Source organism: Anopheles moucheti, chromosome 2, assembly GCF_943734755.1.
Source record: "Anopheles moucheti chromosome 2, idAnoMoucSN_F20_07, whole genome shotgun sequence".
NCBI lineage: Eukaryota > Metazoa > Arthropoda > Insecta > Diptera > Culicidae > Anopheles > Anopheles moucheti.
In genome coordinates this window covers 14,815,480-14,834,049 of record NC_069140.1, presented here as the reverse complement: position 1 = coordinate 14,834,049, position 18,570 = coordinate 14,815,480, and the positions used below count along the sequence as shown (strand labels likewise).

Genomic DNA, 18,570 nt, shown 5'->3' with positions numbered 1-18,570 from the left:
AGACAGCAATTAGAGCATTACTTCATTTACTGCAAATGTTTAGTCCAATAGCTTATTTTATTATGCACTTTTGGAACAATAATGAGATTGAAATGAGTGCATGCATACATAAATCGTTGGTTGGTTGGCTGTCAAGTTTCAAACCATTTTTTCTACAGCGCTGCTAATGACATGCACGTGCTGCCACCTCCTAGATCAATGCGTACTGTACGTACACGCCTGTGCAGTGCAAATGTGTGCGTGGGAACGAAAAACTGAAAACAAATCTAGCTGTGACCTGCTCATTGCATTGTCAACGGATGGCAGAGTGAAACTGTTGCGAGGAAAAATCAGTCCTAATCGAACGGAAAGAACTCTAGAGCCAGTGATTTCAAGGTGAAATAGACATTTGGGCTGAGATCTGGCCGTTTGAACGCAGCAGTGACGCTTGGCAATCAGATGTGTTGTGTGGAAAAAATAACAAGTGAACAGTTTATCTGAGCAAGAGTATTTGCTATCTGGTGATTATTGATTTTCTGCGCTAGCACGAATAAAGAAGATCTGTAGCGTGTGTGCGTGTGTGTGTATGTGAATGTGTGTCGTGTTTCGCATCCAAAAATGGACCCCTCGTTGGTTAATCCGGAAATGACAATACGCAAAAGTCTAGGCTACGAATGCTGTAGCTACGATGTAAGTAAAGTGTAGTGATTGGAAACAAGGGATTAATTTGCTAAATTATAGTTCTACATTGAGTGTTGGTTCGCTATCGTGGGATGGTGTGAGATGTCATGCGTAGTTCTCTAGGGAGAGGCAGGAGTTATGCGCATCTTTTGGTACCAGAATTAAAAATAATATTTGTACCAATATGTTTCTCCTCGAATGCTCGCCAACAATTCATCTTTCTGTTCTGTCGATGTACATACATATTTTACAGTGAATCTGGCGATGATGATTAATTAACTCCATCATTCAAGGTAATCAACAGAAGGCCAACGCCAATGCGTTCCCAAGTAGCATTTTTCTTTTGGATCACGAATTTAGCTTTTGAGTTCCGACTTCGTGCATCTTTCACATGATGAAAGTTACTTCATTATCAAATCAATCGCAATGTTATTTCATTGAAATTGTCAATTTCATCATCCCAATTATATAATTAATCGCCAGGTAGTGTATTTTATTAAAACATTTGTAGGGAAATTGTGTCATCGCTCATGTTGTGTTACTGAATTATTCAGAAACTTTTTTTACTGTTTAAACAGGCAAGCATTTCTTCATTGTATAACTTTGTTCGTGCTTGCCCGGGTGTTCGAGATCTTGTTTTTATTCTTGGTGTAACGACGTACTTAGGTCATGCCTGCCATTTTTGGTATATTAGACTTGTTTACCCTGTAGCCTTGATACAGGCGTTCACGGTCCGGTTGGAAATTTGTACCAGTCCCGTCGCGTTTGACTGGCCTCGCTACGAAGTACACCACCGGTGGCGCCCTATAGATATTGAAAGTAAAGACATAGAGGAATGGTGCAATAGAGATTATAAACCCAGACTGGTTGTATTGTAAAACTGATCATATCTTATCAGCCCATTTTGGGCAACCTCAGCGTTTTCAACCGTACCGCCCGGACCGCGGCCTGGAAAAATATAATGTCATGTTTTCTTGCTTTGGCAGATTTAATTGTTGGATGCAATGCATTCATATGCAGAGTACTCGGTGAAAACGTTTCCACTATCGAAGCTATCGTGGCCCAAAGAAAATAATTGTCAAGAAAATGAGCTACTTGGGAATCGCAAACTGCCAGACGGTTTGACAATTGCCCACTGCTTGCACAAACATTCACACACGCGTCGGCTGGCGTAGTGTGCGTGTGTTTTGAAATCGAACGTTAAACGTCAGTAGCACGAAAGAGAAGGCAAAGGCAGAGCATTTCTTCCAGGGGATCGAATCGTTGCGACACTTCCTTTGTTCATCGTTAGAAAAATTACCAGAAATAGTTGTTCTTGCGGTGAATTTGTGGTTTAAAGTCACGACGGGATGATGGTGAGTACGTTGTCACCGTTATGCGATCAAAGCTGTTCGCAAAACGGGCCATAATTACATAATAAAGTGCGGGAGCGCATGAAATGTGCCAATCCTCTAAAAATGGCTGGCAACCAAGTCGTCGTGTCGTGCATTAAGAACAGATTGAACAAATATAGTACCGTCGACGTACGTTGCCGTCGAGCCTAGCTATTGATAATTCCATCGCACAGCTCAGTTGCGTCCGGATGGAGGAGTTTTCGAATTTTTGTGCTTGCTTCGTGATCCGCGATCTGAGTCAAACTCGTACGAATGGCTAGATAGGCAGCAGGCCATTTTGTTGAAAATTTCTATATCAGCTCTGTCAGCAGCGCTGGTGGTGTACCTCCTGTCAGCCAATCCGGAAAGCTGCTGCTGCAAACACTTGCGCTAGCATTTTTCCTTGAACACATCACACATTCTGCTACGGAAAAAGGAAGCAACGTGAAACGATTCGGAAACGAGAGAAGGGTTGAAAAAATCTTACCAATTTGTATTGCAATCCAAATTTGTTTCTGCTATGTCCACTGCTGCATGCCTTGCGTTGCTGCCATTCGTTAGCTCTTCTCGGTCGCAGTTGGGTGTCGGGAATTAAAAGTGATGCGGCTCTGTTGCTTTTTTAAATATAAATATTAGAACCATATCGTCATGGCCGTACACTGCCGTACAGGCAATCGTTTCTTTTCAGCTCAGTAGTGCGTTTCTATGGCGTATTTGCACAGAGACGTAGTGTTCAATTAAAGCTCTCTGGTTGGTTTCCTGGTGGCTATTTTCACACACGATTAGAAAAATCGAACTTGGCGGTGCTGCTCGATGTTTTCCTTCGGGTTCAAGTTTACGATTCGCTCAAATGTGAGTATTGTGAAAAGTCGGGGTTTCTTTCTGTTCTGTAAAGTTTTTATATGATTCATTGTTTCCTCCAGTGCTCTCTCGATGCGTTCAGAACTGTGGTGACGCAGATGGAATTGTTGATCCCTAGCATTCTAGTTGAATAATATTGCGTTCGTTTAGATTAAATTTGCAAGTGTGAGGACATTTTGTATTGTCCATTTTCTGATTAATATTACATACTTTGCGTTTCAAATGTAATTTGCAGGACTTGTTCACATAGAGCCCCATCGAGGGTGGAATGAGTTCAATAAGAGAATCAATTGTACGTCCGGCGCTCATGCGACCCAAGCGGATGTTTCGAAACGTTAGTTAATAAAAATGCGCTTGTGTACATCTCACGGAATTGAAGTACAGCAGCAGCGCCTATATGATTGTAATGCTGCTATTAGACAGAATGGTGAGCTACGGCGCACTTTATTGAACGCAACGGAGTGGCGTGCAATCGGAGTGTGATTTTACATTAGCGAGAACCCTTCGTCTTTGGTTTTGGCATTTTATTGCGGTACAATGTATATGCGCATGAGGGATAAACACGCCTGACACGAGACACAGTTCTTGCGAGGGCATCATTACGGAGCGACGGATATGCTGGCTTGCTGTCGACCGTTTTACGCCGTATGGCTAGCATAGAAAGGTCAGTAACCTTTTTTTTTTGGCTGAAAGTAACCAAGAACGACGGTGCAGCATATGTGCATAATTTTTGTTGTTGTTGTCTGGCTTTCCCTTTTCGATCAAGCCACCATTGAATGCGGGTTTGAAGCTTGAACACCACAGCAAATGTACACGTTTGCCTAGAACCTAGATTTGGACAGACCACGTTATCGTAGTTCACGTTGGCATTCGCTGGCTTGTGACAAAATCGTACGGCAGAAATGTGTGTATGATGTGGAAAGGTTTTGTAATCTTATCGTCATGTGTGTTGCCATGGTGATTATTATTTTCGTTACTGTTCGATGAGGGAAAATAAGGCAGCACGAGTAATGGCCATTTGCATTTGAATACGACATACATATATTCCAGTTTCGAGAGCAGTTCAGGACAGAACGCTGTGCGGTCATATAAAAGAAGCACCAAGGGGAAAGTGTTCTTTAATAAGGTGGCATACACACACACACACACCAAGTGTGCAGGAAAAAAAGGTTGAAATGAATGGCGAATGAAGGTTTGAAGAGACAGACGAAATCGCATCCTGAAAAAAAAACAAGCAAATGATAGCTAATGAAAAATACGGTGCATGATGCGCTTGCAGGCTGCTTAAGGATGAGGAGAGAAATTAATCGATGGTACCCAGTCCCTCGACATATCCCGAAATTGCCGAAGTTGACCTGATGCTTCCTGGCAGGTTTCAGTTCTCCGTTCAGGTGTTCATGGTTGGTTTGTTTGAAAAAATCAGCGCTTGAGCCAACCTTTAATATACCATGGATGAGAAAAGATGAAAATAAGCGGCTTATGTTTTTGGAAACATAACTTTTCCAGCACTAAAATTGAACGGTTCTAGGATTTTCCCGTGGACGATTCGATCAGGTTGGTGATACACAGTTATATCCCGGCTGGTCGCTCTAGATTGGTGTATTAATATTGTGATATTTTGGAGAGTTGGTGTAAATTACTACTATCGTAGTAACAACTAGGTCCATGCTGTAACTCACTAACAAACTACCCTTTTGCATGTTGAATACCCCATGGAGAGTTGATACAGAGTAAAGCATATGCCTGTGGCCCTATCGTACACGGGTCAACAAACATAAATACAACTTCTTTGCTGCCTGTTCTGCTAGCCGAGACGGATACCTATATAGGCTGTGATTCCGGTTTTCCATGCGGCGTGTTTTCAGTCGGGCGCAGGAGATGATGATTAAGGTTTCGTTTTCGTGATTTTCCTTTCTTTGGTCTTTTGTCTGCGAGCTCTCCTTTATGCCTCATGCGTCGTTTGGCTGCGAACAAGAACAGTCTTGCAAAAGAGAGAGGGTACATGCTGCAGCAAGCAACAACCGACTCGAACCGAACTCGAACTGAACTCTCGACCGATGAATTAATACGTTTCTTTCCGACGGGTTGTTGCTGTTCTTGTGCCGTCGATGGTCGTACTGTTGACTCGCACAAATTCATTCTAAGTGAAGGTGCTTTTTATGCTGGGCGAACCACCCTCCTACCCGGTAGCTGTATCCGCCTGCTAGAATGGTTTGAGATCCGTTTCTCGAAGTGGTCTGGTTTGTGGATGATGATGAGTCTGTTGCTGTTGGATGTGTATATCGGTGAGTTGTTTTGACCATGTGCGGGAGGCTATGCTGCAGGCGACAACGACAACCGCAACACATCTTTTGGTGTGGTTGCTTTTTTATTTCTTCTGTTCCATTCCTGTTGCTTTTGATGTGTTATTGAAATGGACAATAACCTTTATTTACATTCGAATATATCTATACCCATTCGTCAGCAGAGGGTTGCCTGAGTGGAATGAGCATCACGGTCCCGGGGTCCCATTCTCAGTCAGCGCGTTGAATATTCGAGTTCGTTCGCGTTTGGCTATGCGTTCTCTCATTTCGGCGGGGTGTATTTCCTCTTTTTTATGTTCTGCTTCCTTTCACGCTCCTTTACGGTATGGGTAGTGTACGGTATTGGCGTGCGTGAGCGAGCGACCGAGCGGACTGGGATGAACACAGACAGCAACACTCGCAAGTTAACATAGAGTCGCGACAGGAAAACAGCCAGACACACAGCGTGAAGTGTGTAGTAGGCTTTGTATGTGGCTGACGACATAAGCAATCATCGTTCAGGCGAGTAACGCAACGGGTTTTTCATTGCACTCTCACTAACGATGTCTAGCCCCCGCAACTTCCAAAGGCATTAAGAATTTGGGCAGATATTTTTGCTTAATCCATTGCTAAATACTTTGCACCTGGTTCTAGGTATTGAAAAGGTTTAACTGTCTACGGTTAGAGGAAAGGCTGGTTAAGCACGGCCAAGATCGTCAAATAGTGTTGTAAAATGGACACGTTCAGGGCCTTCAAATAGTACCACTAGTGATTAATAACAGCACTGCTAGTCTTATTTTAATCAACCATGTTTCCCCTTACTATTTCAGATGTAATATCCCTGGAAAAATTGCCTGGTAACAGAAGTTGTGTTGTTACTGGGTTGGAGTACGATTCCCGTTTACGCTAAGATTGGAAGAAAGGAACCCGCGCACTAAGGCCGAACCAATCGAAAAGAGGACTCGCGGGCGGAGTGCTGGATTTATGCTGTATTTGCATTAAACATAGCACAACATAAAACAGCTGTCATTGTTGGTCGCGTTTGGATTAGTTGACAGAGTGCTCGGATACTTTCGTCGGTCAGTGGATTTGAAAGATTGCCCCGCAGCTAGCGCGCTTACACAAACCGCACCACGCAGCCGGGTATGTTTAATGGACACAGGGAGCCTTGTAAGCGTCGTCTATGGCCGAATCCGTTGGTAAGCAAGTGCTCTCTGCAGTGACGGAGGGGCATCATCATCTACAGCAGCAACCAACAAAGCAACAACCGAAGGATCAGCAACGAAAGGACGTTGCCGCCGGTAGCGGTAGCCATAATAGTGAAAACCGTCGTTCCAGAACAGGTAAATCGTCCAAATCGGAAGTGGTCAGAAGTAGCTTATCGTCAACGCGGGAATTGCCTGGGGCTGTCCCACAGGCACAATCTGCTGCAAGGCCAGAGCGTTCCGATTCGGCCGATAAATCAAGTCAGCCTCGTAGTAGCGTAAAACGAAAGCACAGCTTACCGCTGAGCAGTGTTGCTGATCTGTCACACGGTAGCTTGTCGGCAGAACATCCCTCCGTGAAACGGCAGTCATTGAACTGTAAAACAACCGCCGATCAGCAGTCAGGAGTTGCTGCTGTTCCGGTAGCCTACCGTACACGGTCTCGCACCACTTCCAAAGAGCTTGTGTTTACCAGTGCTAGCAGTAGCATTGCGGTAGGTTCCAGTAGCACAGTTGAGTACGGATTTGATCTCAAAAACCAGAAACACCAGCAGCAGCATCAAGAATCCGCAACACCTTCTAAGATAGTAGACGTTCGAAATAATCGTAACAAATCATCTACCAAAGTAGGCGGTTCATCTTCAAAAGCAGGAGGTACCGGTTCCGGTCCTCATGATAGTACAAAGGTTGCAAGTAATAACACAATATCAGAGCGAAATACAACATCTGATCACAGCAGTTCACCATCGTCAGTCCCTTCGTCTTCGTGGACGGTCGAAAACAACACAGCACCAGTAATCTGTGTGCCGTCAGAAACTTCACAACCAAAGGTGAAGCGAGGATCCCATACTGCTGGTAATCGGATAAACGGTGAAGACAAAGGTGTTTGCACTACCTTACCGCTTATCGCTTCGTCTCGTGCAATAAGCAAAAACAAGGGAAGAAAATCCGGCAGTTCGTCGTCGACATCTTCAACGAAGCTTTTACGTAAGATTGCCGATCGGAAAAATTTACTGACAGAAGAGACTAAAACCGCGTCAAAGGCAGCTATCAAATCGGGCCTGCGGCGTTCTAAAGGCGATCGTAAGTGGCACCAAGAAACAACATCTGTTGCTACACGGCCCTCTTCGTCTAACGCTCCGACGGTAGAGTCATCAGCGGTCGAAGGACTAACAATTCGAAATTTGCGTTCTCATCAGCATAATCAGCAGCAGCAGCATATAACGCTAACTGCGACCGTAAACGAACTAGGCATCGTCACCGGTGCGCAGGTATCTTCAAGCGCAGTATCGACTGCATCATCTCCGTCGTATTCAGCTTCTACTTGTTCGTCAAGCGGTGCGCAAGTGCCCAAAAAGCGCCAGAAAGTGGGGGGGGATCATAATAATCAGCATAACTACCACCAGCAGCAATACCAGCAGCAGCACCCGAATCTGGGGGCAAGACTAGCGGCACGTAGTAGCGGAAGTAGAGAGCAACATCACAATCATCATTTATCGAACACAGTCAGCCTACAGCATTACCAGCAACAGCATCAGCAGCATCAGCATTTGGTAGTGCATCATCATCAGAGTCAGCAGCCGTTGCCACAACACTACGCACTACATTCCCAGCAGATACCCCATTTTTCCGCACAGCAACAGCAGCACTTTCAACACTACCAACCGCAGCACCTGCCGGCGCATCCTCAGCAGCTGCTTCATCATCATCATCAGCAGCAGCAGCAGCAGCAGTTTGCTGTGGGCGAAACGAGTGGGTTGCATCTGCCGCACCAGCAGTACGAAGCAGTTGCACCGAGTGGTACAACAGCACAGCAAGGTCGTAGCAGTGGAAGTGTTGGAGGTTTACTAAGACGCAGTTCTCGGGGCAAGAGTTCCCATTCATCCGCAACCACGGGGTCTTGCGTTAGCTCAAATCCAACCAACAATCCCTACCACCAACCACAATCGCAATCCGCGTCATCATCATCACGGTCCGGTAGCCATCATCATCATCATCACCGAGGTGGTGGTGGTGGCGGGGTAGCAACCGGTGCCGTACATTTGAGCAACGCGGCCACGGTGATCGCAGGCACTTCCTCGTCGAAGGGCAGCTCATCGAAGGGGGCGATCCTTTTGGCGACCAGTTTCGACGGAACAGGCGCAGTAGGGGGAGTCGGTGGTGGTAGTGGAAGTGGTCCCTCTACCTCGAATGCGATGGCCAACGATGGTTCTCGTCATAACAACAATAACAACAACAACAGTGGCAACGATGGAGCAAACTCGCAACAGCAGCAGCAGCAGCAGTCACATCCGTTCATAAAGCTAACAAAGGCCGCACTGGGTGGAGGAGGGTCATCGTCGGCCTCCTCTTCTGGAGGAGTGCCACCGCATCAGTCCACATCTTCGTCGACCGTACCGGACGTGAACATGTTGCATTCAACCGGTACAACGGGAGCCGGCACTACCGCTTCGACGTCGTCCGGGTCGGGTGCTGCAGGTGGTTCAAGTGTTCCACCCCATCCAGATTCGGAAAGTGATGATAGCGAAGTGGGTCGTCTGCAAGCCCTGTTGGAAGCACGTGGTCTACCGCCGCATCTGTTTGGAGCGCTTGGGCCACGGATGCATCATCTGCTGCATCGGACAATGGGAACAAACAGTAGTTCGTCGAAGGCGCAGCAGTTGCTCCAAGGATTGCAGTGTCCCGACGAGAGCCAGCAACTGCAAGCCGCCATCGAGATGTGCCAAATGTTGGTCATGGGCAATGAGGACACACTGGCCGGATTTCCCATTAAACAGGTTGTGCCGGCACTTATAACGCTGCTGCGTATGGAACACAACTTCGACATAATGAACAACGCGTGCCGCGCTCTTGCATATATGTTGGAAGCTTTACCACGCTCATCGGGAACGGTGGTCGATGCCATTCCAGCCTTTCTCGAAAAACTGCAAGTTATTCAGTGCATGGATGTGGCGGAACAAAGTCTTACCGCACTGGAGATTCTTTCCCGGCGGCACAACAAGAGTATATTGCAGGCGAACGGCGTCTCGTCGTGTCTCACCTTTCTGGACTTTTTCTCCATCAATGCGCAACGCGCTGCTCTGGCCATCACGGCTAACTGCTGTTTAAATTTACACACGGAAGAGTTTCACTTCGTAAAAGATTCGCTGGCACTACTTGCCCGGCTGCTCGCACAACAAGACAAGAAGAGTGTCGAAAGCATTTGTACGGCGTTTTATCGACTGGTGGACAGTTTCCAGCACGATCAAGCCGTACTGCAGGAGATAGCCAGCATGGAATTGCTAAAGAATTGTCAGCAACTGCTGGTAGTAACTCCATCCGTGCTGAACAGTGGCACTTTTACAAATGTGGTACGAATGCTAAGCGTAATGTGTGCCAACTGTCCAGATTTGGCCATTACACTCTTGAAGAACGATATCGCTTCGACGCTACTGTACTTGCTGACAGGATCGGCGGAATCTGTTACATGCGACGTGGAATTAGTTCCTCGTAGTCCGTCAGAATTGTATGAAATCACCTGTTTGATCGGGGAACTGATGCCCCGTTTACCAACGGATGGAATTTTCGCGGTGGATGCACTGCTCGAGCGGCCCCAACCGACTGTGCAGGATGCGGTCCAGTGGCAATGGCGTGATGATCGTGGCGTATGGCGACCCTATTCGTCCATCGATTCACGTATGATTGAAGCAGCGCACCTGAATTCGGACGATGAAATCAGTCTTAGCACGCTAGGACGCACGTACACAATCGATTTCCACTCTATGCAGCAAATTAACGAGGATACTGGAACGACACGGTCCGTGCAACGGAAGATAAATCATCAGCTGCTGGCGCAGCAAGGCGCGGCAGCTGCTGCCGCCGCAGAAGCTGCAGCGGCGGTAACTGCCGCAGTCATTGTGAGTCCACCAACGGCAAGCGGAAGCATCGTCAAGGCAGTATCGGCAGAATGTAGCGCTATGGCAGGAAATGTGGAGCATGCTGCTTCATCCACGGCCGTCGCTGTTATTGGGACAGGATCGTTAAATCTCGCCACAAGGCCTCCGAATGCACAGCGTGATGCAAGAATTGCTTGCTTGAAGGAAGAGCGTGGTTTAGCAGCGGAGTTTATTCGCAACCTGTTCTCAGTACTGTACGAAGTGTACAGTTCTTCTGCCGGTCCCTCGGTACGTTACAAATGTCTCCGTGCACTGTTGCGTATGGTATACTTTGCTAACGGAGATTTGTTGCGGGACGTTCTGAAAAATCAGCTTGTTTCGTCACACATCGCCGGCATGATGGCATCGAACGATATGCGCATTGTCGTCGGTGCGATGCAGATGGCGGACATTCTGATGCACAAACTACCGGAAGTGTTCGGGATGCACTTCCGCCGAGAAGGCGTGATGCATCAGTTCAAACAATTGACTGACCCGTCGATACCGATCTGCGCCGCACCGTCTCCAAAATCCACCGGAGGGACGCAGAGTGCGCCTGCATCTGCCACAATTCATCCGACGGGCGGTAGTGGACCGACCTTTGATTTTGACAGCAGTGCCATTGCGTCCAGCTCGAAGGCTGGAGGCGGTCAGGTTGCAATAGCAATCGGTGGAAATGCGGGTGGATCGCACGTGAAGAATCTTTCCTCGGCGATGATGATGGCCAGCACGAAGATGAGTTCTCATCACCATCACCAACATGTGCCGCATCATCATCATCAACAACAACAGCAGTCTTCGTCGTCAGCAGCAGGAACGATGGCAATGACCAGCAGCAGCAACAACTACACTACAGCATCTGCTTCTGCAGCTGCCATAAACCTAAACAAACCTTCGTCGATGCGACAACAAGCAGCGGTACACCACCATCACCATCATCACTTGATGAACCTGATGCCGCACTCCGTCAGTGGACATGTTGCTGCCCCTGGTCAGCATATGCCGGTTGCGAATTTGCATCACCATCTAGATGCGGGCACGAGTGGAGCTACGGTGCAACCCATAGTGCAACCAGTCCCCGGGACCTCGATCGTAACTGCTACCGTCACAACGACGGGCAATGGGAACATTCTGCTGAATGCTATCTATAACTCAGCTGCTGCCGCTGCTATGAACCCGATGAATCACCATCAGTCCCATCCTCAAGGTCATTCTCTGCCACACGCCATCCCTCATCATCAGAGCCATCATCCGACCGGCGCATCGGTGACGCATATGTATCAATCAACACAACACTTCTCCGACGCTTTCGCTGGTTACAATGTTGCCGTGTCGGATCAGAGTAACGTTGCTCTTCTGGCGGGAACCACCGTTGTAGGAGCTCCCAGTGCAGGAACAGCCGTAGTCAGCAACAGCGGTCCGGGGATGCACGGAGTAGGCGTGGCGCAGGGAATGGTGATTTCCCCGAACAGTAGCTCCGCAGTAACAAACGCGGGACATCACGCTTCACATGAGGGCAGCAGCAGTAGTAGCAACAGTAACAATCCGGGTCAGTTAAAAATGTCCGACATTCTCAAGCGAAAGGTTCCACCAAAACGAAAATCACAGGGCAGTTCGAAATCTAAATCACGTCACGATGATGCCCACGCATCAGGTGGAGCAAGTTCTTCCTCTGCCGGTCATGGTGCCACCTCCATGTCGAGTGCAAGCGGTGTAGCTAGCAACAGTGGATCATCCGGCGGTGTGTCATCTGTGATGCAGGAATTCATCAACAAGGCAACCACAATGGGAGCAAGCTCCTCATCCTCTGGACGCCACACACCTGCGTCCGGTTCGGGATCTTCGCGCTCTCGCTTTACAGGTGCGTCATCGAAAACGACTTCGTTCCTTGCATCACTGAATCCAGCCCGCTGGGGTCGGCAATCGTCATCCTCTTCGACGGCGTCTACGTCCCATAATGCTTCTTCGTCGGGATCGGGCTACGGCAAGGATGGAAGCAGTGGAAGCTCGCTAAACAAGAGCCATTCAAATTCCAACCTTATTGCGGCCGGAAATCGTGAAAAGGCTCGTCAGTGGATTCGCGATCAGGCAGTATTGTTTGTAAATCGCTATTCCGCGGATACGACAAGCGGTACATCGGATGGCGCCGGTGGAATGGGTGGTGGTGGTGCCCTCGAGCAACATCCGGCCTGCACGATCTTGATCCGGCTTACCGATGCCATACGCAAACTGGACGGTCGTAAGGACGAATGTTTGAATGCGCTGCAGGAACTGCGTGACATTTTGATGGAAAGCGACATATCACCGTTCGAGGTGAACCATTCTGGTTTGATTCGTGCGATGTTGAACTACATGGCAAACGATGAAAATCCGCTAGTTGAACGAGCGACACGTTTACGAATGTTTTTGCACGTGTTTGCCGGATTGCCGTTGGATGCAAGCTATTCCCACATGGGTGCAGGTACGCCAGCTGGTATGGACGGAGCAGCTTTCAGTGCGCTAGTGGCAAAGTTGAACGGATGCGTCACACAGCTCGAACAGTTTCCGGTGAAGGTGCACGATTTTCCTGCTGGCGTCGGCGGACGATCTAACACAAGTGCTCTTAAATTCTTCAACACACATCAACTGAAGGTAAGATATATGAAGTTAAAGGGAACATTGGTAGTGGCGTTTGTTCGTTTGGGATGATTTATACTTATTTTCCACTCTATCTTGCAGTGCAATCTTCAACGCCATCCAGAATGTACAAATTTGCGCCAATGGAAGGGTGGTACAGTAAAAATCGATCCACTGGCGTTGGTGCAGGCCATCGAAAGATATTTAGTAGTGCGAGGATACGGTGGTATCCGCGTGGACAGTGAAGAGGACTCGGAAGAGGACATTGATAATATTGATGCTGCGGCCATGATATCAATGGGTGGATTGAAACACAAGCTACAGTTTTTGATTGGCGAACATGTGCTCCCGTACAATATGACCGTGTACCAGGCCATTCGTCAGTATTCGCCACTGGTAAACGATCAGTCTGAAACGGATACTGATACCGAAACACCGATAGGTAAGTAACGTTGAATCCCTAGTATAGAATCGATAGGCGTATAATTGTGGATGCTATTCTTGTTCGCACCGATCCCATTGCAGGAAGTGCCAGTATTTGGGTGCAGCAGCATACTATCTACTACCGTCCCGTAGAAGAAGAAACGAGTGGTTCGACCAAGGGTGCATCGGGATCATCACGAAAGAATAGCAAAAATTCATCGCAATCGAAGCTTATGCGCCGAAAACCAGAATTCTGGATCGATGGGCAAGTGCCGGCTGTAGTGTCTCCGCTTGGTTCGTTCCTTGCTTCGAAGCTGCCGGATGTAGTAACGGTACAGGACGCTTCCCTCGACGCGCTTTGCATGTTGCGTATAATAAACGCACTCAATCGACACTGGGCGACGCTTTACTTTTCGGTGCCGCACATACCGATTGTTCCGCAAGCTGATTTCATTCATTCGAAGGTAAGTAAGAAGGGCGCAACCAAAGGAAGTAGGCACATACAACTGCCTCAACTCACTAAAATGGTTTATTGTTTTAGATTGCAGCCAAAGCGAGTCGTCAGCTGCAGGATCCGCTAGTTATAATGACTGGCAATTTACCTCAATGGTTGCAACAGATTGCGGTGGCATGTCCGTTCCTTTTCCCCTTCGAAACGCGTCACCTGCTTTTCTACGCTGTTTCATTCGATCGTGACAGGGCGCTGCAGCGTCTGCTCGATACGACTCCTGATCTCAACTCGGCCGACACGAGCGAACGCGTAACTCCGCGTCTCGACCGTCGAAAACGGGCCATTTCCCGGGAAGACATACTGAAGCAAGCAGAATCGATCATTCAGGTAGGTTTATGCAAGAAAGCTCCATTGGGCGGAATTGTTCTCACACTTGTTGCTCTCTTCATCGCCATTTCATAGGACTTTGGTCACTCGAAGGCTCTGCTGGAAATTCAGTATGAGAACGAGGTCGGTACCGGACTGGGGCCAACGCTCGAGTTCTACGCGCTGGTCTCGACGGAACTGCAACGCTGTGATTTAGGCTTATGGAATGATAGTGATAGCTATAAAAACAATAACCAACAATCGACCTCGATTGCGGACAACATTGTCAAGTCATCGCTTGGTGGTGGGGCTCTTGAGGACGCCAGCTTGGATACGACCACAACAGCAACAACGATGACACTCGTCAGCATGACGACTACTCGTTCGTCGCTTGGATCAAATCGTGGCAGCGACGAGGCCGCCAACAACAGTGTCAGTGGTGTAAGCGACGACAACAGCAGCTTCATCATCAGCAACGACAATTCCTTAAACATGCTCATTGAGCAATCGGATCATCTACTGCAGCTGAATCCACAGCAGGCTGAATTGGAGAACAATTCGACACCACCGCCAGCTCTGCCACCTTCGTCGTTTGCAGATGTGGAAGGTTTGATGATAACACCATTGTCGGGCGGAGGTTTGGGAGGTGCCACGGACGGTAATGGTAGTCTGGCTGCTATGGGTGGTGGTGCCATTTCGTACGTAAATGCTCCGAGAGGACTGTTCCCGATTCCGCTCAGCAAGACAGCGAAAACATCGCAGATTTCGCGCTTGAAGCATAAGTTCAAGTTTTTGGGCAAATTTATGGCCAAGGCGGTCATGGACAGTCGAATGGTAAGAAGTTTTGTTTGATTGTGAAACTTATCGATTACTGTGAAACTCGCGTGTCTAACTCTGCCTTTATTTTACCTTGTCTTTTCATTCTAGCTTGATTTGCCGTTTTCTATTCCGTTTTACCGTTGGATGCTGAGTGAGGAAAGTTCTATCGGTTTGTATGATTTGGGTCAGATTGCACCGGAAGTGCAGAGCACGTTACTCCGTCTGAACGAAATCGTGAAGCAGCGAGACCAGATCCAGACAGATCCGAATTGTAATGCCATGGAAAAGACTGAAAAGGTAGGTCTGAAAAAACATCTTCATAACAATCATTCTAATCGATGATATTTCTTACACCAACATCAACCTTTGCCTTTTTCGTAGATTGAAGCACTTGATTTGGACGGATGTCCAATTTCGGATTTGGGTCTAGACTTTGTCCTGCCAGGTCATCCAAACATTGAACTGCGACGTGGTGGGCGTGATATGGCGGTGACGATCAACAATCTACATCAGTACATCTCCCTCGTGACGCACTGGTTCTTGGCCGAAGGAGTATCACGTCAGTTTGAAGCACTTCGCGAAGGTAAGTCAATTTTTTATCACACCCGGTTGTTTGGTTTAGTAGATATTTAATCATATTGTTATTCATTCATCCTTTCTTGTAGGATTTGATACGGTTTTCCCGATGAATCGTCTGCAAATGTTCTACCCGGAGGAGCTAGAAAACGTTTTCTGTGGTTCTGGCATCGGTGGAACAAATCAGCAGCGTTGGGATGTTCGAATGCTTTCTGAAAGCTGTCGGACGGATCATGGTTTTAGCCAAGACTCACCGGCAATTCAATTTTTCTACGAAATTCTCGCAACGTACAATCGGGACGAACAACGTCTGTTTTTGCAGTTTGTCACAGGTAGTCCGCGACTGCCAACGGGTGGTTTCAAGTCTCTCACTCCGCCGCTGACCATTGTGCGCAAAAAAATGGACGGCAATCAAAATCCGGACGAGTATCTGCCATCGGTGATGACGTGCGTCAACTATCTAAAGCTGCCGGACTACTCGAATCGTGAGGTGATGCGTCAAAAGCTGAAAATAGCCGCCAGCGAGGGAAGCATGAGCTTCCATCTGTCGTAAATTCGGTGAAGAGGGTTTCTCCACAAGCCAGCGTGCTCGTGAGTCTTCGAATGTACGCGGGAATCATCAATAGTCCCTTGTGGTGCAATATACAACCATGGGACATGTTTTCTTCATCGTGCGTGATTATCAAACATTTCGCAGCAAATCGCGGCGCGTTGCCATGGATACGATATCAAAATTTCTATTCCTCTGTGTGGTAGCTAAATGATTGTTGTACGAATGCGTTGCCCTAGAGTCCTCATGCCAAAGGGGTATAGTCTGGGTGGCAAAAACTATCGCTGTAAATAATCCTTTTTACTATAGAGTCTTGGTATATATACATATAAAGCTCACTACAAGTCTTAAATAATAATGGGATAATCCTTAGAGATAGAATTGAAATTGAATAAAGGGGCGATAATGCATACAGTATAGACCACAGGTGACATGAATAGCCGTATCAATCGAGAAATCGGAGTGGGAAGATTCACATTGTGGAATCAGAAATGTATATTTTGTGGTCGAAAAAAATATCTCACAACTAGGATTCGCGGCACTAGGCAAGCGAGCTTTCTGTGTGCATACTCGAGTGTTAGGTAAAGGGTGCGAAAAACAGTATTCCAGGCACTGGAATGACGTACATCTTTGCACACAGCTTGGCATTTGAATGAGAATTTAGTGAGAGGATTTCCTTTTGCAGCCAAATCTACACATAAACAAACTGGCATAACAAATACATAATAGTTACACAGAGTAAGACACACATGAAATAAGAAATGATCTTGGGCAACACAAGAGGTTGTCGAATCAACTAACAATATTATCAATAACGATTGCTAAATTAGGTTACGGTAGTCACTAAATGTTTTGCTGGATATGAGCACAGAAGTATCACGAATATAAACCACTTCGCGAAAGGTATTCAAATTGGTTAGACAACACCAGAGAGCCTTTAGTTGCATTAAACCAATCGATATTGTTTGGGCGAGGGTGGTACGCAGTTTTATGAAATCCCACCGCATAAAAACAAACGAACAATGTTTATGTTGGAGGAAGACCATTGGTTTCTACTGCGCGAGTAATTAAGGTTGAGATTTTTTCTCTTCTGTTGTGTGATCCTGTGCAGCGAGAAAGTAAGATGCGAATTGAACCAAAATTGCAACAACAAGGCAAACACGTAATTGTGACAAAATGTTCGCTTCACGTTCGAAAAATGTCTTTGTAAAGATCGATGCTGTAGTGAAGAAATGTAGGCAAAAAGGGAATATATTTTTTTTCTTAATCATTCTCTATGCATGAGTTTTTTTCTTACGTTAGCGATATTTCAAACATTTCAGTGTCTACATTTTATATTTTAAAGAAACTTTCATGTTCACCATTAAGGAAAAAAGGTTATTTGATAGTCATTGTTTGCTGCGAAGAACAGATCCTAGCCGTACTACAGCGGTGCTGTTGAGCACGTTTATGAATCCTTATTCATGATTGATAGAAAGGAACTGCGATTACGGCGCTACGTGCAAAAGCGCTGCATGGATAAATCAAATGTATAAATAAAATGTGCTTCTTCGGCACAGATACAAATTCTACCCAAAAGATAAGTGATCGTATTCGATAAATAAATATCGTTGGTAGTGTTTCAGCATATTCACCGAAGTATCGGCATACGTATATATATCTAGAGCTAATAAAAATCGATGGTCATGTGGACAAAATCAATACGCTGTCGCCAAACGACTTTTATTTATTTGACCGATACGTAAAGATTTATTGGTTCTGTTGGCAGTGTAGTAGCAACACTTTACTGATACGGGAATGGATCCGAAGCTTCTAGCAAGATAACATAGGCTCTCCATTCCTTACTCCCACCCAATACGTCCCCGGCGTACAGAGCGGTAACATGTTTCTGCAAATATCTGAGCTTGGGTATACGGGGAAACCCAACCCCTTGGGAGGATGGGTGATATTGCTAAATTGGGGGGAGGGAGAGGTGCTAGCGTCTGTTCTCAATGTCAGGGGCGGCTGACTCCCTCTTCTGTCCTGGCTTCGTACGGGATTGCGAAGCGTAGGCCCTCCGACGAGACAGGAGGTTGGGGGAGAGCCCTTGCAAGCCACCCCCAATACCACCGCAACGAAACGATAGTCCTACGAAATAGGACTAACGATTGGAAACTTGGAACATGGGCAGCAGCTATCTCAGTCGGGGGAAAGACGCCAGTTTTACAGGATGTTGAATGTGGCACGAAGCTGTTTTACTCCCATGATCGCTATGTGCCGCAACGTGGAGGGAGATATCCTGTCGGACGAGCGAGCAGTGATCGACAGGTGGAAGTGCTACTTCGACGGACACCTGAACGGAGCAGATACAGCAAACACAGGACGAGGCACATGAAGCAGAATTGGACAGCAGAATGGCAGCCAACATGACGAAGACAATTTCAATTTGACAAATAAAATGAAATGAAAGACGAAGTGCCCCCGCCATCCTTGGA

General features: G+C 47.0%; 1 protein-coding gene across 1 annotated transcript; it reads left to right on the top strand.

Moving 5' to 3' along the window:
- Positions 1-6,333: 6,333 nt before the first annotated feature.
- LOC128298946 (E3 ubiquitin-protein ligase TRIP12) lies at positions 6,334-17,373 on the top strand. The gene is made up of 8 exons (XM_053034761.1): positions 6,334-12,926; positions 13,014-13,353; positions 13,437-13,798; positions 13,876-14,172; positions 14,248-14,985; positions 15,079-15,267; positions 15,352-15,553; positions 15,636-17,373. Exons 1-8 carry the CDS (start codon positions 6,360-6,362, stop codon positions 16,097-16,099), a joined length of 9,159 nt encoding a protein of 3,052 aa, XP_052890721.1. The 5' UTR covers positions 6,334-6,359; the 3' UTR covers positions 16,100-17,373.
- The last annotated feature ends 1,197 nt before the right edge of the window (positions 17,374-18,570 follow it).

Excerpts from the sequence above, each read along its gene's own strand:
- LOC128298946 (XM_053034761.1), top strand. The coding sequence starts at position 6,360 with ATGGCCGAATCCGTTGGTAAGCAAGTGCTCTCTGCAGTGACGGAGGGG. Across the intron at positions 12,927-13,013 it reads TCAACACACATCAACTGAAG|TGCAATCTTCAACGCCATCC; the intron begins GTAAGATATATG and ends TCTATCTTGCAG. Across the intron at positions 14,173-14,247 it reads AAGCAGAATCGATCATTCAG|GACTTTGGTCACTCGAAGGC; the intron begins GTAGGTTTATGC and ends GCCATTTCATAG.